A 22,222-nucleotide genomic window follows, 5' to 3' on the forward strand; every position below is an offset into this window, starting at 1 on the left:
AGGCCGTCTGCAGCATTGACCTCTGGGCCCCCACCATCCCAGCCGTGACTTCCACTGACCTCTGCGGTCTGACACCCATCATAAATCCCAGAGCCCTGACTCTGGAATCTGAACCCGGCCCCAGCCCCAGCCCCACCGTGTCCTGAACGCCGCCATCTGACCCTCGCCCCAGCCCCGACGTGGCCTCACCTCCGCGGTCTGACCCCAGCATCGCCCCGAGAACCTGGCAGCGCCTTGACTTCCGCCATCTGACACCCACCGCCCGCCCTGCCCTCGGCCTGGGCGCGTGGACGCCCCCGAGTCCCCTCGGGAATTCCTGCGGACACCCCCGTCCCGCGCCGCCCCCGGGACCCCCGGCGGGGACCCCGGAAGGGCACCCGGGCCGTCAGCGGCCGCCCCTGCGCAAAGTGATTTCTCGGAAAGCTGAGCGCTTCGAAGAAGGCGGGCCGGACGGGCCGCGCCCATTGGGCGGTCCTGGCGGCGCGTCCGCGCCCATTGGGCCACCCGGGAGGCCCTGCAGCGCCCATTGGCCTGCGCGGCCGTCGCTCGGCGCCCCGGGCCCGCCCCCCGTCCCTACACTCGCGCGGGCGCCCGAGCCCGAGGCCGCATCCCTGGAGCGCGGCGGCGAGCGTGGGAACGCGGGCGGCGGCGCCGAAGGCGGGCGGAGGGCCGGGCGCGCGCGGCGGCAGGTAGGCGGCTGGGCGGGAGCGGGCCCAGGCGAAGGCCGGCCCGGCTCTGTCTCTCCTCCCCCTCTGCTGGTCCCCCGGAGCCCAAACCCAAAGTCCAGGCGTTGAGCATGGGGTGGCCGCTCCCTAAATGGCTGATGCTTGACAAAAAATAACCCCATTTTTCTTAAAATCTGGTTTGCACGGAAAACTTTAGAATGGCCTGCCTAACGAGGGGAAGTATTGACCCCTTTTTGCAAGAGCTGCCCCTGGGTCTCGCCCAAGCCCTGCTGCCTGGAGGAACGCTTGGAGGGTCACGACCCAGAAACTGCCCGGAAACTCGCCCAGGCTGCGTGCCCTGCATTGTGGAGGGGTGCGCCCTGGGGTTTTCTTCTGCCTGCTGACAGTTAGGATTTATGAGTGGGTCTGCGGCCCTTTGCTCCTGTCATAGCCCAGTGGTCCCTGGCGAGAAAGGCTGTGGAGGGCTCACAGCAAACGGGAGCATTTTGGTATAAAAGCTCCAGGGCCAAGGGGAGACTTTCTAAGGTGAGATCTGTTGCTTCCCCAAGGTTGTGGAGGGTGTTGTGAATGGAGACTGGAGACTGAATTTTCCAGAACTTCAGACTCTCCCTGGGGGCACCTGGGTGGCTCAGTCGGTTAAGCGTCTGACTTCGGCTCAGGTCATGATCTCATGGTTCCTGAGTTGGAGCCCTGCATCTGGCTCTGTGCTGACAGCTCAGGGCCTGGAGCCTGCTTCGGATTCTGTGTCTGCCTCTCCCCTGCTGGTTCTCTCTCTCTCTCTCTCTCAAAAATAAACATTAAAAAACCCCAAAACAACCTAACCCTTCAACATATGGGGAGATATGACACTTTTTTTTTTTTTTTTTTTTAACCTAAATTAGGAGCTGGTCCTTAAATGAAGGTTCTGAGCCTGTCCTTTGGGGTTGTGTCCGGTTCCTCCATGAACAGAATTGGGTTCAGTCATTTCAGAAAGATTGAGGCCCAAGCAAGAAATGGCTTTGATGCTTTTGGTCTGGGGTCAGGGGAGATGGGGATTTGTGGCCACCAGGCAAATGCCGAGGGGCCCTGAGGAGTGCGGGAGGTGAGTCCTCTGTGGCCTCATGGGCACATCCTGGAATCTGGGTTGGGTGGGGCCCGGGCTAAGCGTCTTATCATCTCCTGCCTGGGAAGCCTGATCCCCCGGACTCATTTATTGGGATGCAGATTAGCTCCAGATAGGACTTGGCCCATAAAGAGAATTATTACCTAAAAATCAAGGAAGAGGAAGTTATAAACATGTGACTGGACTTATACATTTTTTTCTGGCTTGGCATTTGGTGGAATTAATTTGTTAGCGTTCAGTAAATCATTGTGGGTCATCATCGAGCTAGAATCTTGGCTTTTACTGCTGTTTAGGGTCTTAGAGGTGATCTCAGTGAAAGTTTAGGTAGGGCGGTCCATGTGCTTAGATCTCGTGACTTAACCGTGGTTTTTCTCTGCAGAGTCAGTGAAGTAAGACGCTGGCTGGGGTGCCTGGGGGTCAGGGTGCCTCTCTGGGTCTCCATGTTCCCTCCTGTGAGCAAACCGGCTGCTCACATGGCTTCTAAAGTGTTGTCCCGCTTTCATGTCCTGTAATCACTTTTCCTCTTAGTGCCCCTCTCTGTCTTTTCTCTTTTCCTGTTCTTATAAATCAGCAAGGCAGTTGTTCCTGACAATTCTGGGAGTTGTGAATCCATTAGAAATCTCAATAAGAAGGTGTTGGTTCACTTTCTAGAAAAGCATCCATACAAACAAAATCTTGCTTTTCATTTCAGGGGGCTCCTGGAACATGGACTGGGGTTTATAAACCTAGTACTAAGAGGGTGAACAAAATACTCCTGAGTGGGCACATTTCATTGAATTGGCAGACCCGCAGACACCGCCCCTTCTATCGTGTTCTGGCCCCTCACCCTCCTCTTGCACACAGCTCATTCCTCAAGCGAGGGGACAGTCTCCTGTCTTTTCTCCAGGGGGGATCTGTAGGAATCAGTCCTCTGCGAGGTTATTTTTCCAGGGCGGGGGGCGGGGGGCTTGGTGGTGTCCTTCTCTTTCTGTTACTAGGTGTCCCTCCTAAATCTGTACCTTCTTACTTATACACGCAGGGACTGCTTTGGAATTCTGGGATGCTTGAGAGGCACTCATTTTGCAGATGAGGAGAGCCTCAGAGGCGTTCAGGTGGTTTTCCCAAACACCTTCCTCTAGTTGGAGCAAAGCCTTTGCTGGGTCTGCAGTTTCCAAATCCAAGTCCAATTTCTATCCCACGTGCTTCACTCCTTTTACCTCCACAGGTGGGCATGGAAAAGTTACAGCTGGCACTTGGGACTCACCTCCTCTCTGGGACCCGGACCCCCTTCCGGTCCGACAGCTACCTGCAGGGTGGCTGGTTTCCGAGTCACGTACATTATGGACCAGCATGGCTCTGGATGTGACTGTTTTCTGGAGGACATTGTGTCTTGTCTCCACTGATTGTCTCAAACCGATTTGCCCGAAGAGGTCACATTTTAATCAGAGGAATAGAAATGCTTTTTTTTTTTTTTTTTTTGGTGGGCGTCTGTCCAACCGCCTAGGGGATTTCCACCCCTGTTCTTGTAAATGTGGGCTATGAGTGGATGTGGCATGACTGTTCTCTCTTTTTCTCTGGGCTGTTGGGAAAGCTGCCTGTTCTGGCGAGAATGTTCCTCCAAAGGATGTCTCTGGGCACCCTGGTGAGATCCCCAAATTCTGGTGCCTTCTGGAAGAGTCTAGCCCGGCTAACTTGGTCTGTCCAGTGGTCAGAGTGGGTTTCCTTGCTTTTGTCCCCGTTGGTCGTGAGACTTCCCGAGGAAGAAAGTTGGAAGAAATGACATCCGGTATTTAGAGAGAACCTTCTAAGGTCCAGGCGTGGCCTCAGGTGCTTTATACACATCCTCTGAGCCCTCACCGCAATGACGCAAAGTATTGATACTTGTCCTGGGGCTTCAGCCTGGGTGCCTGGCACCCAAGGTTAAATGATGGTTCAGGGTCACTCAGCTGGGAGATGGCGGGACTGAAGTGGGCCCCCAGCTCTGTCTCATTCCCAGACTCTTGGTCTTATCGTTAGCCCAGCTGTGAAGGAACCATCTCAAAGGGATAGCCTTGAGGATCTCTTCTTTCTTGGCACACACAGATGTCGTATTTACTCATGAACACTGGTCAGACTGGGCATCGAGTAATGGAGCTTGCTCTCGGAGGGACGAGCTGCTCACTAAAGGGACCTGACAGTGTCAGAGTGATTACTCCCCATCTCGTACTGTGAGTGGAAAGGTGTCCTCAGATGGGGCCGTCTGCCCAAACCAGAGCGAGGGGCGAAAGCTAGAAGGAGTGCCAGGCGGAACCCTAGGAGGGGCTGACGTCTGGCTGCTGGGAAGCTGCAGGTTTCCCGGGGAGCTTCCACTTTTCCTTCGGGGGTTTGAGGCCCAGGGGAGGCATGGCCTCCCCTCGGCAGGTGGCCCGGCGTCCCAGGTCCGTGGGTTTCCCCGAGGCGGGCACCTGTGTGGCAACCCTCTGATCTTCCTGTCAGTGCTTCTTGGTGTGCCAGTACACGGGACGCTGCGATTAACGGGACGATATTTGTAACATCACAGAATGTGTTCGATTTCCTTTCCAAGGATGTGTGACCGGAACGGTGGCCGGCGGCTTCGGCAGTGGCTGATCGAGCAAATCGACAGCAACATGTACCCGGGGCTGATCTGGGAAAACGATGAGAAGAGCATGTTCCGGATCCCTTGGAAACACGCTGGCAAACAAGATTATAATCAGGAAGTGGATGCCTCCATTTTCAAGGTACAGACTCGAGCTCCCTCCCCGCGTCACCAGTGGTTTCGGTCTTCCCTGCAGGCCCGTGGAGGGGTTGAGTGACATCTCTCTTATTTGCTCGAAAATTAACCTGTTTTCTTAAAACACACATCGATTGAGTGCCGAACGTGTCTCAGAAATATATACCGGGTGGTTTTGCATCTACGGTATGTGTGATCGAATCCCTTCGAGGTTGTGTGTTGTTGGTATTCTCCCCCCCGAGGAAATTGAGGGCACCTTTATCACCTACACCACCATTTATTTTGCACGAGGACTAGTGAAGCGGGAGTGAGAGTACTTCTCCGAGGCCCTGAGACCCCCGGACGCTACCGCCTAAATCCACAAAAAAATTCTAGGAAGGGCATAAGTCTTCATTTTTCAAGGTTATCTGCCTGGCAGTGTAGGGTCGGCTCAGATGAGAGAGACACCATCTGTCGTGACTTCCGGGGCCTGGTCATGTAGGGTGTCCTGAGGCAGCAGCAGATATCTAAAATAGTCTTCCTCCCCTTGAGAATAAGAAGTACCCAAGCATGGAGAGGCTCGCTGTTTACCGCCAGCGCCCAGTGAGAGCTCGCCCCGTGCCAGGCCTGGCCCACGTGTTTCTTTTTCCTTCCACACACGGCTGTGCTGCTCTCCTGCCTCTGTAGAGGCCCCGAGAGAAGGGACTTGTCCAAGATCTCATGGCTCTTGGGTGATGGAGCCTGGCAGCCCAAGCATGAGCCCTTGCCCCCGAGCGAGCCCGAGCCGTACCCATAAGCAGAGGTGTTTGTCATTCCCCTGGGGGTCATCGTCACCCGTGGGTTTCTCTGAGGCTCCAGGAATGCAGGCTCCCTGCTGCGTTCTCCCTGGGAGATTTGGATCCCTCGGTCAAGGTGAGCCCAGGCTTCTGTGTTTGCAAACAGATGTACCGCAGGTAGCTGACCCTGAGCCCTCCCTTGTTCTGTGGGCATGGGGGTATGGGAGTGAGTATGGGGGAGGAGCAGGGCGGGCTGAGTTGTGGAAGGGAGGAACAGAACCCTGGGCCGTGGTGAGGGAGGGAGCGCAGGCCTGCGGGTCCCCAGCGCAGCGCCCGGATGCTTCCCCAGGGATGACTGATCCACTGGCCCAACCAAACAGAAGCGACCGGAGATCACCCCTGGCCCCAGAGCGGAGCATAGGCAGGTCGCGGCTGGCTTCAGAGGCGTAATCAGTGCTTCTGGGCTTTGCGGGGAGGCTCCGCATCTGAGCAATTCTGTCACCTCTGTCATCCGGGGGCGTGGGTCTCTTTGGGAATCCGCTGGCCCTCTTCCAGAAAAGTGGGCACATGTGGGCGGACACAAGTGCACGCAGTCGCCTTCAGGGGGCCCCATGTAGCCTGAGTGTCCAGCAGATTTCTTCCCCTCGAGGACCCCGGCTCAGGAGCCTGGCAATGGCAATGGCCCCCTTATCACTCTCGGTGGGGCCTTTTGCCTTTGGGGCTCGTGGTGGACCTCTCTTGGGAATGGCTCTGGCTACATTTAAACAGTGCCCAAGGTTCTCTGGGCCCGCTGGGAGTTCTGGATGGCAGCTGGCTACAGGCCAGAGCCCCTCAGCCTTGACCCCGTTGGCGTCTGGGGCCAGCTAGTTCCTCCTTGGGGGGCCGTCCTGGGCACTGGGGCACGTTCAGCGGCACCCCTGACCTCAGCCGACTACATGCCAGTAACGCCTCTTCCCAGTGTGACGACCAAAGGCGCCCTGACATTACCAGACCCGCCTGGGGGGGGGCACGTTCCCCCCTCCCCACTGAGAAGCCGGCAGGCTGCCGACCGCGGCCAGAGGGAGCAGGTTTAAGCAGGCGCGTGGGGTGCCGAGGACACGGTTTCAGGGTGACCATCACGGCAGCCTCTTTGGGAGGAGAGGAGGGGCCCTGGCCGAGGCCCCTGGTGGCCTGCCAGGCCTCTCCCTTCACGCAGCTCCCTGTTTCAACTTACGCTCTGGGGGCAATGAAATAAAGCCCCAGATTTATATGTCTTATGCAATGCCCTTCATGGCCGTTTCAACAGCGTTGAGAAAAATGTGTAAGATTCCCAGTGTTTCCGTTCATTTCGCAGTCGCCCAGTGTGGCAATCTGAGAGAAGCCCACAATCTCGGCAGGAGCCGGGTGGGAGGGGGGCGCGGGCAGCCCCCAGAGCTGCTGGCCGTGGGGAGGGAGGCACGCGGGTGCGAAACAGGGGGAGGAGGCCACGTGGCTCTGCCCTGTGCCATGCTGGCTGGCTCCCGTCCTCTGAGGGTGCGTCCCCGCGACGCCCACGGGAAGAGCCCGCAGTCGGGCCTCGGTTGGATGGAGCCATTTTATGGATCTTCTGGTTCCGTAGAGAAACTTTTGTTTGAAGCATTCAAAGGAAACCTTTAAAAAGTCCGTGAGTTAAGAGGATAGAGTGGAGCTTAAGAAGGCATTTGTACCAGAGCGTTCTTCGTCGTCTGCAGATAGGATTCTGCGGCCGGCCTCGTGGGGCAGGGCCAGAGATGGGGATTGAAAAAGACGGAGCTCATTTGGCACCGTCCCCGGGCACACCGAGGCCCTCGTATCCACTCATGCTTGTTTTTCAAAAAGCATTTTGCCTCCTTTTCACAAACCCGGGGCGGTGGGGTGGGTGGAATCCTTGTTGACTGAGGGTTGTTTCTCTCCTCGACCAGCCTTGTGACAGGCCTGAGTGAGTTAGAACTTACTTAGTAGCACAGATATTTCAAACCCAGTAGGCCTTCGAGGAAAAAAAAAAAAATAGTGCTTGATTTTTAAGACACGAGATGGGGCAGTAACATTGGGTCAGGAAGCGTGTGTGGTCAATGCTGGTTGCTGCTGAATGCAGTGCCTGGGCGGCGGGGGGGCACTGACCGCCGTGCTGGCTGTTGTCACTGGGCCTCAGAAGCGCTCTGTTCTGCCAGATGTTAGCTCAGGAAGAGTCTTGAGAGATCAGCCAGCCAAGCTGGGAGGTTTAGAGCCCAGCAGAGAGCCCACGAAAGGGCTCAGGGCAGGGCTGGAAGCAAGGCACCTGATACGGACCCAGGGCACTTCCTGACCGCGGGGCCGCGCTTTGTTCTGTGATGTCCTGGCTTGCTTCTCGGGGGAGTGCAAGCCATGGACGGAAGGTACTACCGTCGGCTAAAAACCAGCTGGGCCCAGCATGCCTCTAAGCCCGTGCTCCTCGGGGTCCGTTTGTAATGTGGGTTAACCAGTGGTTCTCAAAGGGGGGGGTGGGGCGGGGGAGTGTGAGTGTGTCGCAATTTCGCCTCCCCGGGGACGCGCGGCAGTGGCTGGAGACATACTGGGTTGTCACAACAGGGGCGGGGGCGCTCCCGGCATCCAGCGGGTGGAGGCCACAGATGCTTTTGGACAGCCAGCCACGCACGGGACGGCCCCCGTCACAAAGTACGATCCGACCCCAAATATCAACAGTGCTGAGGTGGAGAAGCTCTGACTTAACGTAATAGAAGTGTGAACTTGCCGCTCAGCGGGTGCGTGACGGGCCTTCCTTGGGAGAAATAAATCAATGCATGGTCTGAGCTGCAGTTAATAAATCCTAGGGGCGCCTGGGTGGCTCAGTCGCTTGGGCCTCCGACCTCGGCTCAGGTCACGATCTCGCGGTTCGTGAGTTCGAGCCCCGCGTCGGGCTCTGTGCTGACAGCTCGGAGCCTGGAGCCTGCTTCCGATTCTGTGTCTCCCTCTCTCTCTGACCCTCCCCCGTTCATGCTGTCTCTCCCTGTCTCAAAAATAAATAAACATTAAAAAAATTAAAAAAAAAAAAAATCCTTGGGCAAAAGACCGGAAGGGACTGAAAACCATTTACTTTGGAACACATTTCTAGGGGGGAGTTTGCGTCTGCGTCCGAGAAGGAGGTGACCCTCGGAGCCTGTTTGGGATTCGCTTCTCTCCGCGCCCCCCCCCGCCAAAATAAATAAATAAATAAACATTTAAAGGAAAAGGTGCAGATTCTCAGACCTGACCCACAGTTAATGAGAATCTCAGGGGGCAGGGCCCAGGCGTCTGCATTTCACGAGCTTCCCAGGGGGCCGGTGTCGGCATTAAGCTTCAGAACTCTGGCTGTAGTGGAGTTTAATTGGGTCGGAAGTGAGGACAGTGGTGTTTAACCCCAGGCTGGGTCACCTTGGGGAGGTCACCTTTGGAACTGCATTTTCCTGAGTGCGACTGGGGATTCCCCCCAGATGGCGTGCTATCCCAGGCTGGGAGTTGCATCCGGTTTCGTCTGACGGGGGAGGTTATCTTCACCTGATAGCAGTGACCTCCTCACTGGGGTGTCTGGATTCCCGTTTTGAAATCTTCAAACCGTGCCCGTTCGCATGTTTGTCTGAATTCTCTTTTAGTTCTGCCCCATTCTGCACTGTGGCTTTTAGGTCTTCAGCTTTGAGTTTCTCGTCCTTGTTCAGAGTCTAAGGGGTTTGGAGAGGTCAGAAGCAGAGCCGTGGAAAACCAACAGCGACAGAACCCATTTCATTGCCCTTTTAAGCAGGGCCCTGGGGGTGGGGCGGGGAAGGTTAGAATAAACGCCAAAATGCAAAACACAATTTCTATTAAAAGTAGCAAGGCAGCGGTGACCACATTCAGACTTCTTGCAAATGTTCCCTTTTCATGCTAAATTTTAGCCAGGGGTTGATTTGAAAAAGCAACAAATTGTTCTTTGTTTTGAACATTCTAGTGAAACCATGTGCGACTTCCTCTTTGTGCTGTAGCTGACCTCAGGCTCCTCCAGACCCTTTGGTCCCAGGCAGGAATGGCCCAGAGACAGATCCGAGATGTGTGCTGTATAGGAGCCAAGGCCCTGGGCCGGATTCTGGCTCAGCTGGGTGACCCCCGGGGCCCCTTCCTGGCCCCGATCTTTTCACATCTGTCACAGAAAGTTGTCCCGAAAGTCCTCGAACGAGAGGTGGTGGCCAAAAGTGACTGTCAGGACTGGTGAGAGAACGTGCTGGTCTCGCCCGTGGCCGTGGATGCCTGTGGGCAGGGCCGGTGGGGGTGGGCGGCCACGTATTTTATGCGCTTCTTTCTGTTTCTACAGGCCTGGGCAGTGTTTAAAGGGAAATTCAAGGAAGGGGACAAAGCAGAACCGGCCACTTGGAAGACGAGGCTACGCTGTGCTTTGAACAAGAGCCCAGATTTTGAGGAGGTGACAGACCGGTCCCAGCTGGACATTTCAGAGCCATACAAAGTTTACCGCATCGTCCCCGAGGAAGAGCAAAAATGTAAGTATCCCTTACGGGTTTTCAGCCCAGCAGAGGCTGCCCGGCCCGCAGGCCCCGCCAGAGAGCCTGGGTCGGGGGTGGGAGGTCGGGGCGAGTGGTTTTAGCTCAGCTGCCAGTCAACTCCTTTGCGTAAGCAGATGTGGAGAGCCCTTTCCCCTGACCCTGGCCACCATCCGCTGGCCGAGTGGCAGCTTCCGTGGGAGGAAGGGGTGGGGAGGTTGGGGCTGTCAGACCGGGAGCTCACTGTGGGGCCTCCCCGAGGCTCAGTAACGAACAGGGTTAGACAGGAGCGAGCATCCTGGACAGTGTGGATGAGGCATCCCTTTTGTTTTCCAGCAATGCCCAGAGGGGGCCAGGGGCCAGTCAGGTGGTCGAAGAAGGGATGGGTGACAGGATGGAGGGTAAAGTTACCAATGCGTCTGGGGACGATGGCGCTGTTAGCTTTGCCGCCGTAGACCAGATACGCCCCAGCACACGGTTACATCCGATCGTTATGTGGGAACTCTGGGATGTGATGATTCCCGAAAGGTCTTCCCGCTCTAGCTAGAATCCCGAGAGAGTGTTTCCCAGGAGATTAAAGCAGGGATGGCGGAAACCCGCCTCCCAGCCCGTCGTCCTGCTTCGGCACCCTGGTCAGACATCACTAATCAACCGGGATGCGCTGAGCTCGGTCTGGCCTCCGAACCCTTTCCAAAGTGGCAGCCTGTGTAGCTGCTGGGAATCAGCAGAGTCCGCCCGGCCCGTGGGATAAAAGCTAATCACCGTCACTGGCTTGAAGCGTTCTTTGACACGTCGATTAGCCGCTGGATGTAGCAATTAGACTCCTGCAGCCTTACCCTCTTCTCCTTACCTGCCTTTTAGTGGTCCAGGAATGCCCGGGGCATCTACAAATAAATGGAGCCCTCAGAAACTCCTTAGGGCTGTGCAGAAATTCCGAACTCGAGCCCTTCCCACTTGGGGGGGGGGGGGAATGTTGAGAGGGTCGACATGTAATTTCAAAAACAGTTAAAACTGTGAGTCTTCCGAAGAGACAGTGAGCCTGGGTCTCAGCCCTTCAACTCACCCACAAGGGAGCCAGCATAGTGATAAAGACTGAACAGAGGACAGGAAGCATGGGTCACACATGGTCAGCGAGCCCAACCCGTGGATGTTCCCCCCGACCCCAGTGTGGGGATTATCTGTGCTGCCGGTCACTTGAAGCTGAATTGTCTGTAAATTAGCACCGAACTTGACTGAGTCAGAGCCCTAATCGATAGTCAACAGTAAGTCAAACAAACTGACCACCCCCCAGAGAATCTGATGGCCTTTACAGGGAGACTTCTTAGATTAACCCTCCGGGATGGCTTTGAAAGGCCAAGTGTGCATCGTCGTTTCTGCCTTACTCACCTCCAAGGTTGGGATAATTGTTCATTGTCACAAATCGAATTGTGGTTTGAAGGAGTGGAGAGGTTTCTGTTGGTCCCTCCCACCCTGGGATTGGCCGAGCTTGAGCCGGCAGGTGACCCTAGCTTGTTTGTACGGGGTGCAGCCAGCATCACCTGCAGGGGCGGGTTTTAAAGAAGCAGTAGGTTCTCAGGGGGCAGAGGGACGCTGCATTTGCATAAAGTCTAAATGGACCCACTGTGCTCTGTCCTTCAGTGGTTTGCAGGCTACCCCCTCCTTCCCCCATCAGCAGCTTCTAGCCAGTTCTTGAGTCTTTCAAAGTAGAATCCAGATGCAGTCAGGACAGAGCGATGGGTCAGTCAAGTGTCTGTGGCCCTCTGATCACTTCGGAAGGCAGGTCTGTGGTGGGGGGATGGGGAGGAAGTGGGGGGCTTGCTGTCGGGTCGCTCTGTGCCTGCAGCCATGCCTGACGGAGCTTGTTGCCCCCCCTCACCCCGCCGGGCCCCCATGTGTGGGCCTGCCGTGTGTGCACAGATGCATGCTGTATATTTGGAAAGGCCACAGAGACATTTCCTGTCAATTAACTTTAAAAAATGACTCCAATCTGCACACGCATTTTGCCGGGAGATCTTTGAGCGTCTTCAGACAGCCTGACTTACAAATGGAACCTGGACAGGTGGTGACCGCCCAGTGTAGAGTGTGTCCGACGGGAACTCGTTTTCTATCTGGGCAAACGGGGCCCAGCCGCACCACTGTCCTTGTCCTCTGAGTGTTAGAAACCACGAAACTGACTTCTCCCTTTGACTTTGCCCGTCAGAGGACTGAAGCATCACGGGAAATAGTTTCCGGGCCTTTTTCCAAACCAGCGAAGACACTCAGTGACTTTTATTTCCTTCAACTCGGCATTTTAAAAAACAAAACAAAACCAAAAAGCACGACACACTGATTTTGGCCTCGCGGAAGGCTGCAGTGCCCCAGTGCCATTGGTCACGCGCCTGTCCGATTTTCCGCAGGCAAGTTAGGCATGGCGACTCCCGGCTGCGTGAGCGACATCACGGAGATGGAGTGCACGCGCTCTGAGATCGACGAGCTCATCAAGGAGGTGAGTGGCCGGCCCGCGGCACTGCCGGGGCCCTGGGAGGAGCCGCGTGGGTCCCCGCGAGGAGCGGCACCCCTCTTGCCCTGGCCAGGCCTGCAGAGCCCTGGGCTCTGTCGGGCAGCGGCACCTGCTCCCCTGAGACGGAAGGCGAGGCCAGCCTCTGCCGTCTGGCCGCCCCGTCGCCTCGTTCCCCGCCTCCATCCCGAGCGCCGGGGCTGGGTGCCGTTTCTTCCCGCCCTAAACTCGCCACATTTTAAACATTTCGATTGGCAGTCTTAGAAAAAGTGCATCCTGCTTCCTCTTGGCTTCTTAGACAGGCTACGATGAAAGAGAGACTTCCCTTGCAGCTTGGGGTCGTCGTGACCACTTGGCTGCTCGAGGGGGGCGCTCAGGGCAGGCGGGCTCCCTGTTTCCTAATCTGCGGCGTTAGGTCTCGATGGATTGGGAAGGCGGGCCTTGGAGCTTGTTAGGCCTGTATATCGACTCCGAGTTAATAGGCTGTGAGTAAAGGCGTAACGGGGTCTCCGGAGGCAAAACACACGGTTTTCGGATTCCAGCGTTTTCTCTACAAATACCCTTTTCCTGCCGCCATCTGCTTCTTAACTCCGTTTTTACGGCCAGTGCAAGGCAGACGTCGCCTAGCTGAAATAATCCCGCAGGGTCCTCGTACACGGCGGTGTGGGTGCTGTGGACGTTCTCCTTAATACCGTCGTGGCAGCAACAGAACTTTTACGAGTAGCTTGGCTGTCAGGAGGTGCCAACCTCCTCTCGGCTGCTGAGTTTTCTGCCGATGGCAGCTGTTAGGTTTCTGCGTGGTCTCTGGCAGCAGGCCAAGTGGACTCCGGGCTTCGTGTCTCTCCAGCAACGTCCCCTTTTCTGCACGAGGCTTTTCTGCTGACTCAGCTGGGAGAGGTTGGGTTGGCGCAGCAGGATCCCAAGGAAAGCAGATTTCAAAATGCTGCCTACCCAGATTTATCCGCATCCGTTGAGGAGTGGGTCAGAGGTCGGAAGCGTGGGCGTGGAACGGTGCTCGGGGCCTGCCCGGTCGTGGCAGAGCTTGTCCGGCGTCGCTGTGCCTCGGCGTCCCAGCACTTGTCTGCCTCCCCGGGGCATCCGGGCGGCTGGGCGACCCGTGGCCATTTGGTTTTGCAACTGGCGCCCATAAACTTATTAGGGGTCCCGCAGGGGCTGGTAAGTCGGGCGCGTGGTTTGAGCGCTCAGCCTGCTGGATTTGTCTTAGGTCTTTCAAGAGGCGAAGTAAAACTTTCCCTTTGTCTTGGGATAAAAGGTTGACAGTGTGGCTTGGGTTAAGTCTAAACCGTTTGCCTTTACGAGCACCGGAGCCCCACTTTGGAAGCCCGCCGACCGCAATGCTGTTCTCTCTCACCCTGTTCCTCCAGCCTTCTGTGGACGATTACATGGGGGTAGTCAAAAGGAGCCCCTCTCCGCCGGAGGCCTGCAGGGGCCAGCTGCTCCCAGACTGGTGGATCCAGCAGCCCAGCGCAGGTGAGGAGGGGCCCCCCGGTGCGGCCGGCGTGCGGGGCTCGTTCGAGTGGTCTGGGCACTGACTCCTTTCAGCCTCCAGGCAGCTGGGGGCAGGTGGGGCGGTGGTTCTACTGTGAGCCCTATTTTATCGAAGGTAACTGAGTCCGCAGTGATGCCCGTGGCCCCGTTCGCCACTGCCTCTCGGGGGGCACATGGGCCCTCCCCGTAGGAGGGGGCTGCTTGTCTCCTGCGCTCCTGGAGGGGTCGGAGGGGAGGGAGGGGGTGTGCAAACTTCTCCAAGGCCAGAGGGGAGTTGGGGGTCTCGGCCACACTCGTGCTTGGCACGGATGTCTGCCAGCCACTCCCTTGGGACATTAGGGACCCCCCCCCCCCTCAGAGCCAAGGGGAGCACAGGGCGTCAGGAGAGGAGGCGGGCGAGGGTTGCCCGGGTGGCGCCCTGGATTTGAAGCCCCCTGGCGGGGCGGGGGCCTGCAGATCTCATTCATGCCTCGGTTTACTCATCTGTGAAATGGAGACACCAGGACCTGTCCCATAGGGTCATGATACCCCTATTTTCATTGGGATTAATAAATAATCACTTATTTAATAAATTACTTAATTAGCTTCTGATACCACTTCCCCCCCAGCCCGCTTCCTTCTCGAACGACCCTCCACGAGCACAGATTTCTTTGCTTGTCCCTCTACCTCTTTCCCCGACTGTTCCTTGTGGGAGACTGGGAGGTGACTCTGGCCCAACTGACTTCAAAGGTCTCCAGGCTGTGGGTGGCAGTTTTGCCTCAGGGGCCCCGGGAGAGCCCCCTCTCCCTGCACGGTGGCTATCCCTCCCGGAAAGCGAGCTGAGGCCCCAGGTTTCCCTCCGGAGACCAGGCCTGGAGGGTGGGCACGCCGTCCAGTGACATTTCGGGAGCAGGCCCTTGGGTGGGAGGAAAGCATCACCCCGGCACTTGGTCAAAAACCCCACAGCACAGAGGACGTTTCCTCCCCCTCTGTGCCGGTCGAGTTGAGGTCTGATTTTCCGTGTTTTTGAAACGCGGGTCATGGCGCTGGGAGGGAAAAGCACTGAATTGAGCGGAAGCCTGTGGCAGGGCCTCTGGGCCTTGGGAGCACACCCCGTGTGGCTTTTAAAGGAACTGTTGGGGGGGGGCGGCGCTGGGGTTGGTTCCTCACGCGCAACTGGGCCTTCTCTTTCTCCCACAGGCTTGCCGCTCGTGACGGGCTACACTGCCTACGATCCGCACCACTCAGGTACGCGGGTGCTCGGGGCTGGGCTGGCGCGGTGGGACGCGGGCGCTCCTGGAAGGCAGAGCCCAGAGGGCCGAGTGGGCTCGCAGGGGCCCGTGGATGAGCCGATCGCACGTCAGAAGGCAGCACCCCAGTTCATCCTTCTCGCTGCTTGCTTTTTGAGCACGTCAGGGGCCGGCCGTTTTGAGGCTCTTCTCAGAACGGGCCGAAAGATGGATCCCGAGAGCTCTTTGCAGCGTAACCCTGCAGGAGAGAGAGCAGGGGGACAGACGGACTCAAGGCCCAGCCCTGCCTCTCTTGTGTGACGCCAGGCAGAACCTCACCGGACCCTCGTGAGGATTAGACGTAGCGTTAGTTTTCTGGTAGGAGCGTCACTGGTCAGCGAGCGTCCCCAGTGCCCATTTCCTCTACTGTCTTCCACACTCAAGTTCGTGATAACGATGGTCCTAATTAATGGCGACGATGGGGCTGGGGCTGGGGCTGGTGGTGGTGACGACGGTGGTGATGGGGTTGATGGTGGCGGCTGACGCCGAATACTGGCGAGGCGCCAGGGTCAGGCCTCGTCCCGTTACACCTCCCGCCACATCGTTCCCGCCGCATAGGCTCAGAGGCTCTGGGTCACACAGCACGTGGGCCGCAGAGCCAGGACATGGCCTCTGGCCGTCCTCTCCAGGCTCCCGCCCCTCGTGGGCAGAGGTGGCCTCTGTGCCACGTTTTTGTCTGTTGATGCTGGGGACTCAGACCTCCTGCCGTGGCCCCTGGAGTTTGCATTCTGGCTCACTGACGGAGCAGAGAAAGCCCGTGTCCTCCCTGATAGTTCTGTGAGAAGTGAACAGCCTGACCCATCAGGATGGACCCCAGAGGCCCCCCCCCCCCCGGTGCGGAGGAGGAAGCGGGGCTCAGAGAGGTGTCTGGACCACGGGCCTCGTGGGACGAGTGTTCGGGGTGTGGCGGAGGCAGGTTCTCACCCAGGCCCGCAAAGTGCGGAGAACCCGCGTTCCTGTTCGTCGCACTCCTGTCACCGCTCCGGGACGCCCTGGCCCGCGGGGCCAGGCCTCTGAGCTAGTCAGCTCTGTGGCCCGGCGAGTCTGCTGACCGGTGCTCTCTGGGGGCGGGAGAGGAGCCGGGGGCAGGGCCGAGGCATCCGGGTGAGGAGGAAGTGTGCCGAGTGGCTCCGGACTCGTCCCAGCGCACAGCGGGCGGAGCGACCCACAGCAGTGCCGCGTGCACAGAAAATCCTAAAACCTTCTAGGTGTTGCGGACTTTGGTCCCTCTGCTCGGGCCACAGGCTCTCTGGCCCCGCCCTGTGGAAACAAGGTGATGGCGAGGGTCCCCGGTTCTCAGGGCCGCGGGGACGAGGTAGTGAGTGAGCGGGGCCGCGGAAGGGCGGGCAGGGAGCGCTGGAGGCCACGGCGGAGTGCAGGGCCTGCCCCTCGGCTGCTCAGCGCTGGACGGTGCCCTGCGGGCCTCAGACCCGCCAGGCTTGCTGTCCCCACTTTTCCGGAGGTATCAGAAGTCCAGACCTTTACGTGAAACCTCCCCGTGTGGAGTGTGGGCAACAGAGCTGCGTGGACGCCCCCCCCCTCCACCGGGCTGGATCCGGACACGCCCGTGGCTGCCAGGGGGGGTGGGGGTGTGCTTGGCGGTGTTTGCAGTGGTGGGGCAGGGGGGCAAGGCCGTGTCCGGAAACGGAGGGGGCGGGCTCGGCGCTGCAGGACGCGGGTGCACGGCCGGCCTGCCGGGGAGCCCCTCTCCCCGCTTCGTGGTTGCGCCATCAGAGCAAATGCCTTCACCTGTCGACACCCGACTCCTTACCTGGAAAAGGCGTCGAGTGATCAGCAGCCTCCAGCTCCCATCGTGAGCGTTAAACGTGCCCCTCAGTTCAGCGCACTGAGAACAGCGCCTGGCGTGTGCTGCCTCGACCAGAATTAGGGCTTATGACTCCGGGAGTCTCGTCTACGCGGCTAGCTTCCGGTCCTGTTACCCCGATTTCTTCAGGAGCCGCCCGTGAGCACCGCACGACACACGAGCTCCTGCTCGTCCCCAGCCGCCTGGGGAGCTGGGTGCCACCACGATCTCTGCTTTGCTGATGGGGAAACTGAGGCACAGAGTCACAGCTGGGCTCACGCGTCGTCGGGGAGTCTGTGCTCCTGGCATCGTTGCTCTGCTGCCCTTGTGGGGCGGCTGTCCCCCGGTGGGCAGGTGGCCGTGCGGGGGCAGGGCAGGTCAAGGTGGGCTGGCCAGAGCCACCTGGTGGCCTTGGTGGCGGCTTCTCCGCGGGTCTCTGCTGGCCGCTCACTGCGGGGGCAGCGGTCGTCGCTCAGGCCTTCCCGGCTCGAACCGGCCCCAAGCTAAGCTGCCCTGTGGCCCTGGGGTCCCTAGGAGGCCTCGTCCGGGCCTCTCCAGAGCACCCATCTGTGGCTCCCTTGGGCCGCGAGGCGCTGGTGTGACATAAAGCCTCGGCAGTGGCGGGGCGAGGGTGCGGAGTGGTGACAGAGTCGTCTGTAGTGTTTCATTCGTCTGTGACAAAGTTCAGAAATGTTCTGGAGCGAAGGAAGTGGAGCGTGCCATCGGGGGATGCAGATGTCCCAGAGCTGGCACAGTGCGCAGGATGGGGAACTGGACAGGATGAGACGTGTCACTCACCAGCTGGGTGACCTCAGCTGCCACTCGCCAGCTGGGTGACCTCAGCTGGGCCTCAGTTTTCCCACATGTCATATAAATGAATTGGACCGTAACACCTGAAGCTCCCAACCCAGAGTGGTTCTAGAATGCCGTTTAACCCCCATGTGGGGGAAGATGGAGCCTGTGCCCACAGCAGCAGGGGGTCTTATTATTTGACTGAGCAAATGATTCTTAATCAGAGCCCAGTGGGGAGGGGGCAAGAAATTATAAGTACACAGCATTATTAACCTGGGTGAGGCAGGTGGCCACCCACAGGGCTGCCCCTGACTGTTGTGTGGGTGGTACACTGCACAACTCGAGGGGTTGCCATGGGGGTGGGCAGCTCACAGTTTGTGTGGCTCTAGAAGGCAGCCCTGGACTGATCCGGGACCCTTAGGAGGTACCCCAAACTCACCAAGTTTGGTGATAGTGCCTGTAATTCTTACAGTTTAAAACTATCAAAATGCAGATTTCTCTGGGACTGTTGCAGAAGTTAGCTGTTGTCTTCATTGGTGCCTTGGCTTAAAGGTTCCCAAATTTCAGTTACTGGAGCCCCACTTGCACGATGGTTTTTCGTATCTGGGTACCACCTGGTAACATCCTCTTTTTCTCTAACTGTCATTACAAAAGAAGTTTTTATTTATTTGAAGAGAGAGAGAGAGAGAGAGAGTGTGTGTGTGTGTGTTGTGTGTGTGCACGGGGGAGGGACACAGACAGTGGGAGGCACAGAATCCGAAGCAGGCTCCAGGCTCTGAGCTGTCAGCACAGAGCCCCCACTTGAGGCTTGAACTCACACATTGCAAGATCATGACCTAAGCCAGTTGGTCACTTGACCGACTGAGCCTCCCGGGCGCCCCGAAGATTGAATGATCTTTTCACTTACTTAGCTCTGGGTCACCGCCCTGCCTCCTTCCCCGACCTTAAGTGTAGCACGTCTGGAGAAACGACTTAATTTGAATGATTTTCAGACTCTTCTAAGAACAGGCTTAGATGAAGGGTTTGGAGGGATTCGTGATTTGAAATCCGAGGAACCCCAAGAGGGCTGTGAATTTGTCAAGGAAAAGAGGGCATGTCTGTTCTCCCTGGCCTGGAGTTCAAATCTCACACTTCGGTCCGTTGTGAATCCGGTCACGGCCCCGTTGTTCCACAGCACGAGCGACGGTGTATCTGTCGGGTAACGGATAACGCGGCGTGTCGCTTACGGGTATTCTGTGACGTCATATGACGGTCCCAGAGTGCCGTGTGACGGGGCAGTTCTACTGACTTCCAAACCGTACCGGCCCTGCGACCTTCCCCAGGAGAACGGAGAGCACGAGAACAGTTGTTTCGTATTTCGAGTCACTGCTTCCTGAGTGATTCCGCGAATGTCCTCGTGCTCACAAAGACACCGTTTCCGGAAGGCGTGCGTGAACTTCCCGCACTGCCGAGGGGTCCCCCGCACGCGAGGAGCCAACCGGCCTGCTTGGGAGGAAGGAGAGCGCTGGGCACCGGCCCGGAAGGGACCGGGGAGCCCCGCCCAGCGGAGCTGACCTGTCGCCCTCCTCCTCCCCGCAGCCTTCTCCCAGATGGTCATCAGCTTCTACTACGGGGGCAAGCTGGTGGGCCGGACCACCACCACCCGCCCCGAGGGCTGCCGCCTGTCGCTCAGCCCCCCGGGCCCGCCCGGCGCCGGGCTGCTCGGGCCCGAGGGCCTGGAGCTGGTGTGCTTCCCGCCGGCCGACGCCATCCCCAGCGAGCGGCAGAGGCAGGTGACGCGGAAGCTGTTCGGGCACCTGGAGCGGGGCGTGCTCCTGCACAGCAGCCGGCAGGGCGTGCTCGTCCGGCGCCGGTGCCAGGGCCGCGTGTTCTGCAGCGGCAACGCCGTCCCGCGCAGGGACAGGCCCAACAAGCTGGAGCGGGACGAGGTGGTCCAGGTCTTCGACACCAGCCAGTTCTTCCGAGGTCGGTGCCACCGCCGGCTGGCCTCCCCCGCCTCCCAGAGACCTCGCCTCCCTCCCGCGGGCCACGCCCCCCCCCCCCCAGCTGGGGACCCCGCCTCCCAGAGACCTCGCCTCCCTCCCGCGGGCTGCGCCCCCCCCCCCCCCCAGCTGGGGACCCCGCCTCCCAGAGACCTCGCCTCCCTCCCGCGGGCCGCCCCCCCCCACCCAGCTGGGGACCCCGGTGGTGGGGGGGGGGGGTCCTGCTCTGCGCTCTCTTGCTCAGCGACCCTGGGGGGGAACCGCTCCGCGCCTTGACTGCCCCGTGTGTGGAATGGGCGTGCGGAGACCGCAGCTTTCCCGTGTGGCCCTCGGGGGGATGAAGGGACCCGGTAGCTCGCAGGTGCATTGCCGAGTGTCCCCGTAACCCGGGGGCCGGTCAGAAGTGCGGGGTCTCCGCCGCCCCCCACCGAGGCCTGCGGGGTCAGACCTGCATCTCGGCAAGGCCGCCCGGGGCTTGATGTGCACGTCCCGAGGCGCGCTGAGTCCGCGGACGGCACTCACGCTGGCGGTAGCTGTCGTGACTTATTCTGTGGGGCATGTGGCTAGGATCCCACCCCGGGTGCTCCTCCCAGGTCACCTCCAGGTCAGGGTGTCTGCAATGAGCACCTGCAGTGCCGTGGCCGCTCCCTTCTCTGTGTCCCCAGAGCTCTCTGCTCCTCTCCCCGTGACCGCGCCGGCCCAGAGCTGGGGTCAGGCCTCTCCTACCGCCCGGCCTGAGCAGTCCCGGCGGCTTCCCTGGAGAAGGGGCCCCGGAAGGGTGGGCTCAGGTGTGACAGCTGCGGGGAGCACCCCCGGGGAGAGAGCGTGGCGGGGGCCCCGGCGGCGTCGACAGGGGCCCCTCCCCCTCCTGTCTCCCCAGAGCTCCAACAGTTCTACAACAACCAGAGCCGGCTTCCCGACAGCAGGGTGGTGCTGTGCTTTGGAGAGGAGTTTCCAGATATGACTCCCTTGCGATCCAAACTCATTCTCGTGCAGGTAGGAACAGGCGGCCGTGGGGCTTCTGGCCACGGGGCCGGATCTCCTGGCCCGCACGGCGGGACCCACTTTACGCTTGGGCTGGAGAACAGGGAGCGGGCTGCTCCACCCGTGGGCAGAGGCAGGCCCGGGGCGCACGGTGAACCTCCACGCGGGGCTGGTGGATTCTTGCCGTCTGCCATTCTTGCCGCTCTGAACCATCTTCCCACGTTCTGGGACTCACAATCTTTGTGTTCTCTCCCTGCCTTTCTTGTTTGTTTGTGTTTTAAGTCGAAACCCCCTTTCTAGCAAGACGCTACCTTTCTAGCAAGGTTCAGCTGCCTCAAGGTCTGAGGAACGGATTAGGGCTTTGCAAGCCCTTGTTTAATCTAGTCAAAGGAATGAAACCCTAATGGTGGAATTCTGGCCACTGGCTACCAGGTCGGGGCCCTATGGGGAGACCCCTTGCCCTTTCCTTGCACCGCCTGTTTGGGGCTCATTCGTGTGGGACTCATGTGGAGGTTCTCCATGTCAGCTTCGGCCTGGGTAACCCGAGAATCTGGCCAGGGCCAAAGGCGGGGCCACCGCGCTTCCCGCCTCCACGTCTGACCTGTGCCCGTCCCCGTAGATCGAGCAGCTCTACGTCCAGCAGCTGGTGGAGGAAGCCAGGAAGAGCTGCGGTTCCGGCCCCATGGTGCCGCCCCCCGAGGAGCCCCAGCCGGACCAGGTCTTCCGGATGTTTCCAGACATCTGTGCCTCCCACCAGAGACCTTTTTTCAGAGAAAACCAGCAGATCACGGTTTAAGCCTCTCTCTCGGGCACCCCGTCCTGCCCGCGTCTCGCGTTTCGTTATTACAATTACTGTCGTAATTATTTAAGGATGTGGCTCCCTCTGACCTGGGGCGGGGCTTCATCTGCTCTTAATTTAGTAAGGGCGTCCCGTGAGGCCTTGATGTTCGACACAGAGTCGCGTCACGCCTCTTGTTCAGGTATAAACGTAGGAAAGTGTGCCGAACGATCCAGATGCTGTAACTACATACACAACCCGTGATTAAAACATGTATTCCCTGCATTTCCCCTAATTATCATCAGTTGCTAGATTCTTTCAGCATTTCGGGATAATCGATATTTCCAAAGACTCGCCATTTAGTTTTACTAGCAAATAGCTGCTTCCAGGAAAAAAAAAAAAAAAAAAAAATTGGAGTAGGAGATCAACTTGTCAGAACAAGTCTGCTTTTTGTCTGTACCTTGCGTTAGAGCCATAGATTCGTGATTTGATATGCTTGATTCCGCGTGGAGCGTCTCTGCTCTTAAGCACATTAATAAGGTTTAGAGAAACTTAGATAGCAGCCCCCCCCTTTAGCAAATGAACACAGAACTCTTGGCTTGTTGCGGGAATGCACCTCCTTCTGGGGATCTGTTGCCAGGAGGGCATTTCCATCACCAGGTGAGCTGGTGTGTTTTCACCTCCACACAGTGAAGATTTTTCCTCTGGGCCCTTGTCGCCTGGAAGCTTCGAGCTAAGTGTGTGTGTGTGTGTGTTTTCATTGCTGTAATTCAATCATCCCAGATCCCTCACTTTTTCTTCTTTCTAAATGGTTTTGACCTGTTTTTAAAAATACTCATTCTTTCAATTTGTCCTCTTGTAAACTGCTTTGATA

At 58.3% G+C, this 22,222-nt stretch overlaps 1 protein-coding gene across 2 annotated transcripts; it reads left to right on the top strand.

Moving 5' to 3' along the window:
• The first annotated feature begins 607 nt into the window (after positions 1 to 607).
• On the top strand, positions 608 to 21,781 carry IRF8 (interferon regulatory factor 8). 2 transcript variants are annotated; one of them, XM_042918196.1, is made up of 9 exons: positions 608 to 689; positions 4,331 to 4,505; positions 9,551 to 9,734; positions 12,131 to 12,219; positions 13,617 to 13,722; positions 14,920 to 14,967; positions 19,183 to 19,569; positions 20,467 to 20,582; positions 21,190 to 21,781. In XM_042918196.1, exons 2-9 carry the CDS (start codon positions 4,332 to 4,334, stop codon positions 21,364 to 21,366), a joined length of 1,281 nt encoding a protein of 426 aa, XP_042774130.1. In that variant the 5' UTR covers positions 608 to 689; position 4,331; the 3' UTR covers positions 21,367 to 21,781. The 2 variants fall into 2 exon arrangements, with proteins under 2 accessions (XP_042774130.1, XP_042774131.1); XM_042918197.1 differs by lacking the exon at positions 608 to 689 and adding an exon at positions 714 to 1,211.
• Positions 21,782 to 22,222: the final 441 nt, after the last annotated feature.

This window comes from Panthera leo, chromosome E2 (assembly GCF_018350215.1).
Source record: "Panthera leo isolate Ple1 chromosome E2, P.leo_Ple1_pat1.1, whole genome shotgun sequence".
In the NCBI taxonomy this organism is placed as follows: Eukaryota; Metazoa; Chordata; class Mammalia; order Carnivora; family Felidae; genus Panthera; species Panthera leo.